Source organism: Melanotaenia boesemani, chromosome 12, assembly GCF_017639745.1.
Source record: "Melanotaenia boesemani isolate fMelBoe1 chromosome 12, fMelBoe1.pri, whole genome shotgun sequence".
NCBI lineage: Eukaryota > Metazoa > Chordata > Actinopteri > Atheriniformes > Melanotaeniidae > Melanotaenia > Melanotaenia boesemani.
In genome coordinates, this window is record NC_055693.1 from 35,161,675 (window position 1) to 35,178,952 (window position 17,278).

Here is a 17,278-nt window from a genome sequence, read left to right on the forward strand (position 1 = left end):
ACTGGTTTATACTTGAGATTTAAAAGCTGCTACAGACTGGTTTATACTGGGATTAAAAGCTGCTACAGACTGGTTTATACTGAGATTAAAAGCTGCTACAGACTGGTTTATACTGGGATTAAAAGCTGCTACAGACTGGTTTATACTGGGATTAAAAGCTGCTACAGACTGGTTTATACTGGGATTAAAAGCTGCTTACAGACTGGTTTATACTGGGATTAAAAGCTGCTACAGACTGGTTTATACTGGGATTAAAAGCTGCTACAGACTGGTTTATACTGGGATTAAAAGCTGCTACAGACTGGTTTATACTGGGATTAAAAGCTGCTACAGACTGGTTTATACTGGGATTAAAAGCTGCTACAGACTGGTTTATACTGGGATTAAAAGCTGCTACAGACTGGTTTATACTGGGATTAAAAGCTGTTACAGACTGGTTTATACTGGGATTAAAAGCTGCTACAGACTGGTTTATACTGGGATTAAAAGCTGCTACAGACTGGTTTATACTGGGATTAAAAGCTGCTACAGACTGGTTTATACTGGGATTAAAAGCTGCTACAGACTGGTTTATACTGGGATTAAAAGCTGCTACAGACTGGTTTATACTGGGATTAAAAGCTGTTACAGACTGGTTTATACTGGGATTAAAAGCTGCTACAGACTGGTTTATACTGGGATTAAAAGCTGCTACAGACTGGTTTATACTGGGATTAAAAGCTGCTACACACTGGTTTATACTGGGATTAAAAGCTGCTACAGACTGGTTTATACTGGGATTAAAAGCTGCTACAGACTGGTTTATACTGGGATTAAAAGCTGCTACAGACTGGTTTATACTGGGATTAAAAGCTGCTACAGACTGGTTTATACTGGGATTAAAAGCTGCTACAGACTGGTTTATACTGGGATTAAAAGCTGCTACACACTGGTTTATACTGGGATTAAAAGCTGCTACAGACTGGTTTATACTGGGATTAAAAGCTGCTACAGACTGGTTTATACTGGGATTAAAAGCTGCTTACAGACTGGTTTATACTGGGATTAAAAGCTGTTACAGACTGGTTTATACTGGGATTAAAAGCTGCTACACACTGGTTTATACTGGGATTAAAAGCTGTTACAGACTGGTTTATACTGGGATTAAAAGCTGCTACAGACTGGTTTATACTGGGATTAAAAGCTGTTACAGACTGGTTTATACTGGGATTAAAAGCTGCTACAGACTGGTTTATACTGGGATTAAAAGCTGCTACAGACTGGTTTATACTGGGATTAAAAGCTGTTACAGACTGGTTTATACTGGGATTAAAAGCTGTTACAGACTGGTTTATACTGGGATTAAAAGCTGCTACAGACTGGTTTATACTGGGATTAAAAGCTGCTACAGACTGGTTTATACTGGGATTAAAAGCTGCTTACAGACTGGTTTATACTGGGATTAAAAGCTGCTACAGACTGGTTTATACTGGGATTAAAAGCTGCTACAGACTGGTTTATACTGGGATTAAAAGCTGCTACAGACTGGTTTATACTGGGATTAAAAGCTGCTACAGCACTGGTTTATACTGGGATTAAAAGCTGCTACAGACTGGTTTATACTGGGATTAAAAGCTGCTACAGACTGGTTTATACTGGGATTAAAAGCTGTTACAGACTGGTTTATACTGGGATTAAAAGCTGCTACACGACTGGTTTATACTGGGATTAAAAGCTGTTACAGACTGGTTTATACTGGGATTAAAAGCTGCTACAGACTGGTTTATACTGGGATTAAAAGCTGCTACAGACTGGTTTATACTGGGATTAAAAGCTGCTACAGACTGGTTTATACTGGGATTAAAAGCTGCTACAGACTGGTTTATACTGGGATTAAAAGCTGCTACAGACTGGTTTATACTGGGATTAAAAGCTGCTACAGACTGGTTTATACTGGGATTAAAAGCTGCTACAGACTGGTTTATACTGGGATTAAAAGCTGTTACAGACTGGTTTATACTGGGATTAAAAGCTGTTACAGACTGGTTTATACTGGGATTAAAAGCTGCTACAGACTGGTTTATACTGGGATTAAAAGCTGTTACAGACTGGTTTATACTGGGATTAAAAGCTGCTACAGACTGGTTTATACTGGGATTAAAAGCTGCTACAGACTGGTTTATACTGGGATTAAAAGCTGCTACAGACTGGTTTATACTGGGATTAAAAGCTGCTACAGACTGGTTTATACTGGGATTAAAAGCTGCTACAGACTGGTTTATACTGGGATTAAAAGCTGTTACAGACTGGTTTATACTGGGATTAAAAGCTGCTACAGACTGGTTTATACTGGGATTAAAAGCTGTTACAGACTGGTTTATACTGGGATTAAAAGCTGTTACAGACTGGTTTATACTGGGATTAAAAGCTGTTACAGACTGGTTTATACTGGGATTAAAAGCTGCTACAGACTGGTTTATACTGGGATTAAAAGCTGCTACAGACTGGTTTATACTGGGATTAAAAGCTGCTACAGACTGGTTTATACTGGGATTAAAAGCTGCTACAGACTGGTTTATACTGGGATTAAAAGCTGCTACAGACTGGTTTATACTGGGATTAAAAGCTGCTACACACTGGTTTATACTGGGATTAAAAGCTGCTACAGACTGGTTTATACTGGGATTAAAAGCTGCTACAGACTGGTTTATACTGGGATTAAAAGCTGCTACACGACTGGTTTATACTGGGATTAAAAGCTGCTACAGACTGGTTTATACTGGGATTAAAAGCTGCTACAGACTGGTTTATACTGGGATTAAAAGCTGCTACAGACTGGTTTATACTGGGATTAAAAGCTGCTACAGACTGGTTTATACTGGGATTAAAAGCTGCTACAGACTGGTTTATACTGGGATTAAAAGCTGCTACAGACTGGTTTATACTGGGATTAAAAGCTGCTACAGACTGGTTTATACTGGGATTAAAAGCTGCTACAGACTGGTTTATACTGGGATTAAAAGCTGCTACAGACTGGTTTATACTGGGATTAAAAGCTGCTACAGACTGGTTTATACTGGGATTAAAAGCTGCTACAGACTGGTTTATACTGGGATTAAAAGCTGCTACAGACTGGTTTATACTGGGATTAAAAGCTGCTTACAGACTGGTTTATACTGGGATTAAAAGCTGCTACAGACTGGTTTATACTGGGATTAAAAGCTGTTACAGACTGGTTTATACTGGGATTAAAAGCTGCTACAGACTGGTTTATACTGGGATTAAAAGCTGCTACAGACTGGTTTATACTGGGATTAAAAGCTGCTACAGACTGGTTTATACTGGGATTAAAAGCTGTTACAGACTGGTTTATACTGGGATTAAAAGCTGCTACAGACTGGTTTATACTGGGATTAAAAGCTGCTACAGACTGGTTTATACTGGGATTAAAAGCTGCTACAGACTGGTTTATACTGGGATTAAAAGCTGCTACAGACTGGTTTATACTGGGATTAAAAGCTGCTACAGACTGGTTTATACTGGGATTAAAAGCTGCTACAGACTGGTTTATACTGGGATTAAAAGCTGCTACAGACTGGTTTATACTGGGATTAAAAGCTGCTACAGACTGGTTTATACTGGGATTAAAAGCTGCTACAGACTGGTTTATACTGGGATTAAAAGCTGCTTACAGACTGGTTTATACTGGGATTAAAAGCTGCTACAGACTGGTTTATACTGGGATTAAAAGCTGCTACAGACTGGTTTATACTGGGATTAAAAGCTGCTACAGACTGGTTTATACTGGGATTAAAAGCTGCTACAGACTGGTTTATACTGGGATTAAAAGCTGCTACAGACTGGTTTATACTGGGATTAAAAGCTGCTACAGACTGGTTTATACTGGGATTAAAAGCTGCTACAGACTGGTTTATACTGGGATTAAAAGCTGCTACAGACTGGTTTATACTGGGATTAAAAGCTGCTACAGACTGGTTTATACTGGGATTAAAAGCTGCTACAGACTGGTTTATACTGGGATTAAAAGCTGCTACAGACTGGTTTATACTGGGATTAAAAGCTGCTACAGACTGGTTTATACTGGGATTAAAAGCTGCTACAGACTGGTTTATACTGGGATTAAAAGCTGCTACAGACTGGTTTATACTGGGATTAAAAGCTGCTACAGACTGGTTTATACTGGGATTAAAAGCTGCTACAGACTGGTTTATACTGGGATTAAAAGCTGCTACAGACTGGTTTATACTGGGATTAAAAGCTGCTACAGACTGGTTTATACTGGGATTAAAAGCTGCTACAGACTGGTTTATACTGGGATTAAAAGCTGCTTTCAGACTGGTTTATACTGGGATTAAAAGCTGCTACAGACTGGTTTATACTGGGATTAAAAGCTGCTACAGACTGGTTTATACTGGGATTAAAAGCTGCTTACAGACTGGTTTATACTGGGATTAAAAGCTGCTACAGACTGGTTTATACTGGGATTAAAAGCTGCTACACACTGGTTTATACTGGGATTAAAAGCTGCTTACAGACTGGTTTATACTGGGATTAAAAGCTGCTACAGACTGGTTTATACTGGGATTAAAAGCTGCTACAGACTGGTTTATACTGGGATTAAAAGCTGCTACAGACTGGTTTATACTGGGATTAAAAGCTGCTACAGACTGGTTTATACTGGGATTAAAAGCTGCTACAGACTGGTTTATACTGGGATTAAAAGCTGTTACAGACTGGTTTATACTGGGATTAAAAGCTGCTACACACTGGTTTATACTGGGATTAAAAGCTGCTACAGACTGGTTTATACTGGGATTAAAAGCTGCTACAGACTGGTTTATACTGGGATTAAAAGCTGCTACAGCCTGGTTTATACTGGGATTAAAAGCTGCTACAGACTGGTTTATACTGGGATTAAAAGCTGCTTACAGACTGGTTTATACTGGGATTAAAAGCTGCTACAGACTGGTTTATACTGGGATTAAAAGCTGCTACAGACCTGGTTTATACTGGGATTAAAAGCTGCTACAGACTGGTTTATACTGGGATTAAAAGCTGTTACAGACTGGTTTATACTGGGATTAAAAGCTGCTACAGACTGGTTTATACTGGGATTAAAAGCTGCTACAGACTGGTTTATACTGGGATTAAAAGCTGTTACAGACTGGTTTATACTGGGATTAAAAGCTGCTACAGACTGGTTTATACTGGGATTAAAAGCTGCTACAGACTGGTTTATACTGGGATTAAAAGCTGCTACAGACTGGTTTATACTGGGATTAAAAGCTGTTACAGACTGGTTTATACTGGGATTAAAAGCTGCTACAGACTGGTTTATACTGGGATTAAAAGCTGCTACAGACTGGTTTATACTGGGATTAAAAGCTGCTACAGACTGGTTTATACTGGGATTAAAAGCTGTTACAGACTGGTTTATACTGGGATTAAAAGCTGTTACAGACTGGTTTATACTGGGATTAAAAGCTGTTACAGACTGGTTTATACTGGGATTAAAAGCTGCTACAGACTGGTTTATACTGGGATTAAAAGCTGCTACAGACTGGTTTATACTGGGATTAAAAGCTGCTACAGACTGGTTTATACTGGGATTAAAAGCTGCTTACAGACTGGTTTATACTGGGATTAAAAGCTGCTACAGACTGGTTTATACTGGGATTAAAAGCTGCTTACAGACTGGTTTATACTGGGATTAAAAGCTGCTACAGACTGGTTTATACTGGGATTAAAAGCTGTTACAGACTGGTTTATACTGGGATTAAAAGCTGCTACAGACTGGTTTATACTGGGATTAAAAGCTGTTACAGACTGGTTTATACTGGGATTAAAAGCTGCTACAGACTGGTTTATACTGGGATTAAAAGCTGCTACAGACTGGTTTATACTGGGATTAAAAGCTGCTACAGACTGGTTTATACTGGGATTAAAAGCTGCTACACGACTGGTTTATACTGGGATTAAAAGCTGCTACAGACTGGTTTATACTGGGATTAAAAGCTGTTACAGACTGGTTTATACTGGGATTAAAAGCTGCTACAGACTGGTTTATACTGGGATTAAAAGCTGCTACAGACTGGTTTATACTGGGATTAAAAGCTGCTACAGACTGGTTTATACTGGGATTAAAAGCTGTTACAGACTGGTTTATACTGGGATTAAAAGCTGCTACAGACTGGTTTATACTGGGATTAAAAGCTGCTACAGACTGGTTTATACTGGGATTAAAAGCTGTTACAGACTGGTTTATACTGGGATTAAAAGCTGCTACAGACTGGTTTATACTGGGATTAAAAGCTGCTACAGACTGGTTTATACTGGGATTAAAAGCTATTACAGACTGGTTTATACTGGGATTAAAAGTGGCTACAGACTGGTTTATACTGGGATTAAAAGCTGCTACAGCACTGGTTTATACTGGGATTAAAAGCTGCTACAGACTGGTTTATACTGGGATTAAAAGCTGCTACAGACTGGTTTATACTGGGATTAAAAGCTGTTACAGACTGGTTTATACTGGGATTAAAAGCTGCTACAGACTGGTTTATACTGGGATTAAAAGCTGTTACAGACTGGTTTATACTGGGATTAAAAGCTGCTACAGACTGGTTATACTGGGATTAAAAGCTGTTACAGACTGGTTTATACTGGGATTAAAAGCTGTTACAGACTGGTTTATACTGGGATTAAAAGCTGCTACACACTGGTTTATACTGGGATTAAAAGCTGCTTCACACTGGTTTATACTGGGATTAAAAGCTGCTACAGACTGGTTTATACTGGGATTAAAAGCTGCTACACACTGGTTTATACTGGGATTAAAAGCTGCTACAGACTGGTTTATACTGGGATTAAAAGCTGCTTACAGACTGGTTTATACTGGGATTAAAAGCTGCTACAGACTGGTTTATACTGGGATTAAAAGCTGCTACAGACTGGTTATACTGGGATTAAAAGCTGCTACAGACTGGTTTATACTGGGATTAAAAGCTGTTACAGACTGGTTTATACTGGGATTAAAAGCTGTTACAGACTGGTTTATACTGGGATTAAAAGCTGCTACAGACTGGTTTATACTGGGATTAAAAGCTGTTACAGACTGGTTTATACTGGGATTAAAAGCTGCTACAGCACTGGTTTATACTGGGATTAAAAGCTGCTACAGACTGGTTTATACTGGGATTAAAAGCTGCTACAGACTGGTTTATACTGGGATTAAAAGCTGTTACAGACTGGTTTATACTGGGATTAAAAGCTGCTACAGACTGGTTTATACTGGGATTAAAAGCTGTTACAGACTGGTTTATACTGGGATTAAAAGCTGCTACAGACTGGTTTATACTGGGATTAAAAGCTGTTACAGACTGGTTTATACTGGGATTAAAAGCTGCTACACGACTGGTTTATACTGGGATTAAAAGCTGTTACAGACTGGTTTATACTGGGATTAAAAGCTGCTACAGACTGGTTTATACTGGGATTAAAAGCTGCTACAGACTGGTTTATACTGGGATTAAAAGCTGCTACAGCACTGGTTTATACTGGGATTAAAAGCTGCTACAGACTGGTTTATACTGGGATTAAAAGCTGCTACAGACTGGTTTATACTGGGATTAAAAGCTGTTACAGACTGGTTTATACTGGGATTAAAAGCTGCTACAGACTGGTTTATACTGGGATTAAAAGCTGTTACAGACTGGTTTATACTGGGATTAAAAGCTGCTACACACTGGTTTATACTGGGATTAAAAGCTGCTACAGACTGGTTTATACTGGGATTAAAAGCTGCTACAGACTGGTTTATACTGGGATTAAAAGCTGCTACAGACTGGTTTATACTGGATTAAAAGCTGCTACAGACTGGTTATACTGGGATTAAAAGCTGCTACAGACTGGTTTATACTGGGATTAAAAGCTGCTACACGACTGGTTTATACTGGGATTAAAAGCTGTTACAGACTGGTTTATACTGGGATTAAAAGCTGCTACAGACTGGTTTATACTGGGATTAAAAGCTGCTTACAGACTGGTTTATACTGGATTAAAAGCTGCTACAGACTGGTTTATACTGGGATTAAAAGCTGCTACAGACTGGTTTATACTGGGATTAAAAGCTGCTACACGACTGGTTTATACTGGGATTAAAAGCTGTTACAGACTGGTTTATACTGGGATTAAAAGCTGCTACAGACTGGTTTATACTGGGATTAAAAGCTGTTACAGACTGGTTTATACTGGGATTAAAAGCTGCTACAGACTGGTTTATACTGGGATTAAAAGCTGTTACAGACTGGTTTATACTGGGATTAAAAGCTGCTACAGACTGGTTTATACTGGGATTAAAAGCTGCTTACAGACTGGTTTATACTGGGATTAAAAGCTGCTACAGACTGGTTTATACTGGGATTAAAAGCTGCTACAGACTGGTTTATACTGGGATTAAAAGCTGCTACAGACTGGTTTATACTGGGATTAAAAGCTGCTTACAGACTGGTTTATACTGGGATTAAAAGCTGCTACAGACTGGTTTATACTGGGATTAAAAGCTGTTACAGACTGGTTTATACTGGGATTAAAAGCTGCTACAGACTGGTTTATACTGGGATTAAAAGCTGCTTACAGACTGGTTTATACTGGGATTAAAAGCTGCTACAGACTGGTTTATACTGGGATTAAAAGCTGCTACAGACTGGTTTATACTGGGATTAAAAGCTGCTACACACTGGTTTATACTGGGATTAAAAGCTGTTACAGACTGGTTTATACTGGGATTAAAAGCTGCTACAGACTGGTTTATACTGGGATTAAAAGCTGCTACAGACTGGTTTATACTGGGATTAAAAGCTGCTACAGACTGGTTTATACTGGGATTAAAAGCTGCTACAGACTGGTTTATACTGGGATTAAAAGCTGCTACAGACTGGTTTATACTGGGATTAAAAGCTGTTACAGACTGGTTTATACTGGGATTAAAAGCTGCTACAGACTGGTTTATACTGGGATTAAAAGCTGTTACAGACTGGTTTATACTGGGATTAAAAGCTGCTACAGACTGGTTTATACTGGGATTAAAAGCTGTTACAGACTGGTTTATACTGGGATTAAAAGCTGCTACAGACTGGTTTATACTGGGATTAAAAGCTGTTACAGACTGGTTTATACTGGGATTAAAAGCTGCTACAGACTGGTTTATACTGGGATTAAAAGCTGCTACAGACTGGTTTATACTGGGATTAAAAGCTGCTACAGACTGGTTTATACTGGGATTAAAAGCTGTTACAGACTGGTTTATACTGGGATTAAAAGCTGCTACACACTGGTTTATACTGGGATTAAAAGCTGTTACAGACTGGTTTATACTGGGATTAAAAGCTGCTACACACTGGTTTATACTGGGATTAAAAGCTGTTACAGACTGGTTTATACTGGGATTAAAAGCTGCTACAGACTGGTTTATACTGGGATTAAAAGCTGTTACAGACTGGTTTATACTGGGATTAAAAGCTGCTACAGACTGGTTTATACTGGGATTAAAAGCTGTTACAGACTGGTTTATACTGGGATTAAAAGCTGCTACAGACTGGTTTATACTGGGATTAAAAGCTGTTACAGACTGGTTTATACTGGGATTAAAAGCTGCTACACACTGGTTTATACTGGGATTAAAAGCTGCTACAGACTGGTTTATACTGGGATTAAAAGCTGCTACAGACTGGTTTATACTAGGGATTAAAAGCTGTTACAGACTGGTTTATACTGGATTAAAAGCTGCTACAGACTGGTTTATACTGGGATTAAAAGCTGCTACACACTGGTTTATACTGGGATTAAAAGCTGCTACAGACTGGTTTATACTGGGATTAAAAGCTGTTACAGACTGGTTTATACTGGGATTAAAAGCTGCTACAGACTGGTTTATACTGGGATTAAAAGCTGCTACAGACTGGTTTATACTGGGATTAAAAGCTGCTACAGACTGGTTTATACTGGGATTAAAAGCTGCTACAGACTGGTTTATACTGGGATTAAAAGCTGCTACAGACTGGGTTATACTGGGATTAAAAGCTGCTACACACTGGTTTATACTGGGATTAAAAGCTGCTACAGACTGGTTTATACTGGGATTAAAAGCTGTTACAGACTGGTTTATACTGGGATTAAAAGCTGCTACAGACTGGTTTATACTGGGATTAAAAGCTGCTACAGACTGGTTATACTGGGATTAAAAGCTGCTACAGACTGGTTTATACTGGGATTAAAAGCTGCTACACACTGGTTTATACTGGGATTAAAAGCTGCTACACACTGGTTTATACTGGGATTAAAAGCTGCTACAGACTGGTTTATACTGGGATTAAAGCTGTTACAGACTGGTTTATACTGGGATTAAAAGCTGCTACAGACTGGTTTATACTGGGATTAAAAGCTGCTACACACTGGTTTATACTGGGATTAAAAGCTGCTACACACTGGTTTCTACTGGGATTTAAAGCTGCTACACACTGGTTTATACTAGGATTAAAAGCTGTTACAGACTGGTTTATACTGAGATTAAAAGCTGCTACAGACTGGTTTATACTGGGATTAAAATCTGTTACAGACTGGTTTATACTGGGATTAAAAGCTGCTACAGACTTGTTTATACTGGGATTAAAAACTGTTACAGACTGGTTTATACTGGGATTAAAAGCTGTTACAGACTGGTTTATACTGGGATTAAAAGCTGTTACAGACTGGTTTATACTGGGATTAAAACCTGCTACACACTGGTTTATACTGGGATTAAAAGCTGCTACACACTGGTTTATACTGGGATTAAAAGCTGCTACACACTGGTTTATACTAGGATTAAAAGCTGTTACAGACTGGTTTATACTGAGATTAAAAGCTGCTACAGACTGGTTTATACTGGGATTAAAATCTGTTACAGACTGGTTTATACTGGGATTAAAAGCTGCTACAGACGGGTTTATACTGGGATTAAAAACTGTTACAGACTGGTTTATACTGGGATTAAAAGCTGCTACACACTGTTTTATACTGGGATTAAAAGCTGTTACAGACTGGTTTATACTGGGATTAAAAGCTGCTACAGAGTGGTCTATTCTGGGATTAAAAGCTGCTACAGACTGGTTTATACTGGGATTAAAAGCTGCTACAGACTGGGTTATACTGGGATTAAAAGCTGCTACACACTGGTTTATACTGGGATTAAAAGCTGCTACAGACTGGTTTATACTGGGATTAAAAGCTGTTACAGACTGGTTTATACTGGGATTAAAAGCTGCTACAGACTGGTTTATACTGGGATTAAAAGCTGCTACAGACCGGTTCATACTGGGATTAAAAGCTGCTACAGACTGGTTTATACTGGAATTAAAAGCTGTTACACACTGGTTCATACTGGGATTAAAAGCTGCTACACACTGGTTTATACTGGGAATAAAAGCTGCTACAGACTGATTAATACTGGGATTAAAGCTGTTACACACTGGTTTATACTGGGATTAAAAGCTGCTACAGACTGGTTTATACTGGGATTAAAAGCTGCTACAGACTGGTTTATACTGGGATTAAAAGCTGCGACAGACTGGTTTATACTGGGATTAAAAGCTGCTACACACTGGTTTACACTGGGATTAAAAGCTGCTACACACTGGTTTATACTGGGAATAAAAGCTGCTACAGACTGGTTTATACTGGGATTAAAACCTGCGACAGACTGGTTTATACTGGGATTAAAAGCTGTTACAGAGTGGTTTATACTGGGATTAAAAGCTGCTACAGACTGGTTTATACTGGGATTAAAACTGTTACAGACTGGTTTATACTGGGATTAAAAGCTGCTACACACTGGTTTATACTGGGATTAAAAGCTGTTACAGACTGGTTTATACTGGGATTAAAAGCTGCTACAGACTGGTTTATACTGGGATTAAAAGCTGCTACACGCTGGTTTATACTGGGATTAAAAGCTGCTACAGACTGGTTTATACTGGGATTAAAACTGTTACAGACTGGTTTATACTGGGATTAAAAGCTGCTACAGACTGGTTTATACTGGGATTAAAGCTGTTACAGACTGGTTTATACTGGGAATAAAAGCTGCTACAGACTGGTTTATACTGGGATTAAAGCTCTTACAGACTGGTTTATACTGGGAATAAAAGCTGCTACAGACTGGTTTATACTGGGATTAAAAGCTGCTACAGACTGGTTTATACTGGGACTAAAAGCTGCTACAGACCGGTTCATACTGGGATTAAAAGCTGCTACACACTGGTTTATACTGGGATTAAAAGCTGCTACAGACTGGTTTATACTGGGATTAAAAGCTGTTACAGACTGGTTTATACTGGGATTAAAAGCTGCTACAGACTGGTTTATACTGGGATTAAAAGCTGCTACAGACTGGTTCATACTGGGATTAAAAGCTGCTACAGACTGGTTTATACTGGGATTAAAAGCTGTTACAGACTGGTTTATACTGGGATTAAAAGCTGCTACACACTGGTTTATACTGGGAATAAAAGCTGCTACAGACTGGTTAATACTGGGATTAAAGCTGTTACAGACTGGTTTATACTGGGATTAAAAGCTGCTACAGACTGGTTTATACTGGGATTAAAAGCTGCTACAGACTGGTTTATACTGGGATTAAAAGCTGTTACAGACTGGTTTATACTGGGATTAAAAGCTGTTACAGACTGGTTTATACTGGGATTAAAAGCTGCTACACACTGGTTTATACTGGGATTAAAAGCTGCTACACACTGGTTTATACTGGGATTAAAAGCTGCTACACACTGGTTTATACTAGGATTAAAAGCTGTTACAGACTGGTTTATACTGGGATTAAAAACTGCTACAGACTGGTTTATACTGGGATTAAAATCTGTTACAGACTGGTTTATACTGGGATTAAAAGCTGCTACAGACTGGTTTATACTGGGATTAAAAGCTGTTACAGACTGGTTTATACTGGGATTAAAAGCTGCTACACACTGTTTTATACTGGGATTAAAAGCTGTTACAGACTGGTTTATACTGGGATTAATGGCTGCTACAGACTGGTTTATACTGGGATTAAAAGCTGCTACACGCTGGTTTATACTGGGATTAAAAGCTGCTACAGACTGGTTTATACTGGGATTAAAGCTGTTACAGACTGGTTTATACTGGGATTAAAAGCTGCTACAGAGTGGTTTATACTGGGATTAAAAGCTGCTACAGACTGGTTTATACTGGGATTAAAGCTGTTACAGACTGGTTTATACTGGGATTAAAAGCTGCTACAGACCGGTTCATACTGGGATTAAAAGCTGCTACAGACTGGTTTATACTGGGATTAAAGCTGTTACAGACTGGTTTATACTGGGATTAAAAGCTGCTACAGACCGGTTCATACTGGGATTAAAAGCTGCTACAGACTGGTTTATACTGGGATTAAAAGCTGCTACAGACTGGTTCATACTGGGATTAAAAGCTGCTACAGAGTGGTTTATACTGGGATTAATAGCTGCTACAGACTGGTTTATACTGGGATTAAAAGCTGCTACACGCTGGTTTATACTGGGATTAAAAGCTGCTACAGACTGGTTTATACTGGGATTAAAGCTGTTACAGACTGGTTTATACTGGGATTAAAAGCTGCTACAGAGTGGTTTATACTGGGATTAAAAGCTGCTACAGACTGGTTTATACTGGGATTAAAGCTGTTACAGACTGGTTTATACTGGGATTAAAAGCTGCTACAGACCGGTTCATACTGGGATTAAAAGCTGTTACAGACTGGTTTATACTGGGATTAAAAGCTGCTACAGACTGGTTTATACTGGGATTAAAAGCTGTTACAGACTGGTTTATACTGGGATTAATAGCTGCTACAGACTGGTTTATACTGGGATTAAAAGCTGCTACACGCTGGTTTATACTGGGATTAAAAGCTGCTACAGACTGGTTTATACTGGGATTAAAGCTGTTACAGACTGGTTTATACTGGGATTAAAAGCTGCTACACGCTGGTTTATACTGGGATTAAAAGCTGCTACAGACTGGTTTATACTGGGATTAAAGCTGTTACAGACTGGTTTATACTGGGATTAAAAGCTGCTACAGACTGGTTTATACTGGGATTAAAAGCTGCTACACGCTGGTTTATACTGGGATTAAAAGCTGCTACAGACTGGTTTATACTGGGATTAAAGCTGTTACAGACTGGTTTATACTGGGATTAAAAGCTGCTACAGAGTGGTTTATACTGGGATTAAAAGCTGCTACAGACTGGTTTATACTGGGATTAAAGCTGTTACAGACTGGTTTATACTGGGATTAAAAGCTGCTACACACTGGTTTATACTGGGATTAAAAGCTGTTACAGACTGGTTTATACTGGGATTAAAAGCTGCTACAGACCGGTTCATACTGGGATTAAAAGCTGCTACAGACTGGTTTATACTGGGATTAAAAGCTGCTACAGACTGGTTTATACTGGGATTAAAAGCTGCTACATGTAGTTTAAAGCTAGTTATTGTAATAAAGTGGTAAATTCTAATGATTGAAGAACACACTCAGCAGGTAGATTTTTCTGGATCTGGTGTTTGTGAAGTCTGTTGTTTGTGGAAAACCCCAAATAGAATAAATCCTCTTTTGACTGCGACTTGTTCAGGTTGTTTTTCCACTGAGGGAAATTAAATGTTAGAACACCATCTGCAACAAATAACTAAATGTTTAGTAAATTACTAAAAGTAATTTTGAAAACATGACTTTTAATTTTCTTTTTGAGTTTGAATGAACAACAGAAAACAACTCTGACTGTGTTGGTAAGAGTTCTGCTGAGGTGGGAAGGTTTTCATGTTTCATGTTTGTAAGTAGGACCTAAGAACAAATTAGCTTGTAAGTAGGTTGGTGAACGAGGACCAGCAGTTTAAGCCTGCAGGGAACAAAGCAGGAGATGAAAGCCGGCCGGATCGGACCGCTGCGTAACAGAGACGATGGAAAGAGAAGTTCAGGTTACAGTCAGAGGAAGAGATCCATGCAGACAGTCCATGCAGAGTTCCACACAACTGAAGACCACCGAGGGGTAAAGAGGAAACGGGAACACAGATGAAGGAAGATGTAAACATACAGGTCTGTGACACCTGACAAACGACACACTCGAACGTCTTCACATGCGCTCTGTATGTGCAAACGCACACACACACACACACACACACACACACACACGAGTCTTACCATCACTTTTACCAGGAGTGCCATCTTTAGAGCATTAAAGAGGTGGAGCAGCAGAGGAAGAAGAGGACTGAGTTAGTGAGAGAGAAAAGCTTCGTTATCAGTTTCAATCCGAGGAGTCAAGAAGAAAACAGTCAGTTTCATCCTCATTAACTTAAACTGGAGGAAATCTGTGTTTTCATCACACTGTCAGGCCACTCCTCCTCATTACTGCAGGTCTGAAGCAGTTCCTGCTGGCAGAGCAGTCTAATGACTTATTCATCATCCACGTCAGACCCATAAAAGCCAGTGGTTTCAGGAGGAATGTTGTCATACGTCATGCTGACAGGACTTCTCCAGTAAAACTGTTCACAGAGTAAAAGTGAAGGTCTGAGACAGATGGTGTGTTACCTAATGAGGCGTATGATCCGGGTGGGAGGGCGGCGGCAGAACTGAACGGCGAGGATGCAGGGACGGTGGACAGGCGGGACTTGGCACTGGAGGCGGCGTTTACATCAATGTCGCTACGGGAACGCTGGAGGGAACCGGAGGTTGTGGAGACTCTGGTGCTAACTAGCTTACCTGGAGCAAAGCACAAACCACATGCAAACCATGAACACACATTCAAAGAGTTAACCGACACTTATCTACTGCCCACTGTGGAGCAGAGAGGGATTAACTGTGGGACAAAAAAGCACCACATAAATATGCAGTTATTGTTCCATTTGACTGCAGTGAAGATTTGATCTCTTTCATTTCATTTGTCCTAAATGTTTGTGGTTTAGATGTAAAACACATTTGAGAAAAAGGTGGAAGGGACAAATCAGAGCTGTAAACGAGGTCAAAACAAATGCTTCCATCAGTGAATCAGCAGGTGATTACAGGGATGATTTGGTCCAAATGCAGCATCTATGACATATTAAAGAAATCACTGAACAGTCTAAGAACAATATATACAATACAATATATATATATATATATATATGCACGTATATATATAAAAGATAGTAGAAATGACTCACTCCTTGTGATGCTTCCTCCCATGACGCTCTTCACAGACAACGGCCGGCTGAAAAACAGACGAACATCTTTAAGAACACCACATATGTAAGTTCACATGAAGGTAATCATGGTTTATGCTTCACGGTTTACGGTATGTTCCTTTACACATCGATTCAGCATGAAATCACTTCTAGTTTTAAATCAATCAATAAATGATTTGTTTGGCAGAAAGATGAGCTCACTGCCTGAAACACCAGCACATACTGCAGCTGCAGTCCAGAGGACCATCGCCTCACTGCTTTGGTTTTAGTCAATAAGCAGATAAAAATGAATTCAGTCAAATAAAGAGAAACTTTAATAATGTGGATGATGTGGGAGACAGGACGACAGAGAAGGAAAGAGGAACGACGGGAAAAAGTTCTATGGTTCTTACTTCAGACTTTCCTGTGAGGAAGAGGAGGATCGGTCGGACTGGGGTAAAGACACGATGCTGTCGGAGCTCTTCAGGTGAGACTGGAGGGCCTTCTGGTACGTAGACTCCAGAGCCTGGAACAGATGCTCAGCCTCCCGACTGTAGTGACCATGGAAACCCCAATAACATCTATGGCGGAAGAGATGAAGAAACTTAACCAAGTTCCAACAAAAGGAAAAAGAAAGTTGAGATGCGTCTTCAAACACTTACTTTCTTGCAATGGATCTGGCCTCAGAGTCTGCATCATGGATGCCTTTCTTGATGGTCTCCGTCAGAACAGCGACATGCCTGGGGTAGTAGGGGAACATGATGAGGAAGTCAGGATGAAACCAGGAACTACTGAAAACTAATTCTTTCCTTTATCCATTTTCCAGTAGTATTCCCCCTCTGATCCACAGGGAATGTGGCCACCCACTGGGTTTTTCACAGGCTTTTTAAACTCTCCACTGCTGTTGTCACGGTAACAGGGATGGGAAGTCACCTTATCTTGATGATTGAGGCTCTTGCCAGACTCATTAATTTAACGGGGCTCATCAGTGGCGCACCGAGCCAACACTAAGCTAAAATGCCATCACAGGG

General features: G+C 39.5%; 1 protein-coding gene across 29 annotated transcripts in view; it reads right to left on the reverse strand.

Annotated features, from left to right (window-relative positions):
* Positions 1–17,278, reverse strand: part of clasp1a (cytoplasmic linker associated protein 1a) — a 122,267-nt gene that overhangs the window by 42,635 nt on the left and 62,354 nt on the right. For 18 of the 29 annotated variants that reach the window (XM_042000756.1, XM_042000743.1, XM_042000737.1 and 15 more), the window contains 5 exons: positions 16,910–16,987; positions 16,661–16,828; positions 16,248–16,294; positions 15,637–15,807; positions 15,250–15,273 (listed from right to left, as the gene is read on the reverse strand). In XM_042000756.1, the coding sequence (XP_041856690.1) occupies positions 15,250–15,273; positions 15,637–15,807; positions 16,248–16,294; positions 16,661–16,828; positions 16,910–16,987 (488 nt within the window). The remainder of the gene's footprint in view (positions 1–15,249; positions 15,274–15,636; positions 15,808–16,247; positions 16,295–16,660; positions 16,829–16,909; positions 16,988–17,278) is intronic. The other 11 variants (XM_042000760.1, XM_042000757.1, XM_042000751.1 and 8 more) reach the window with 1 other exon arrangement.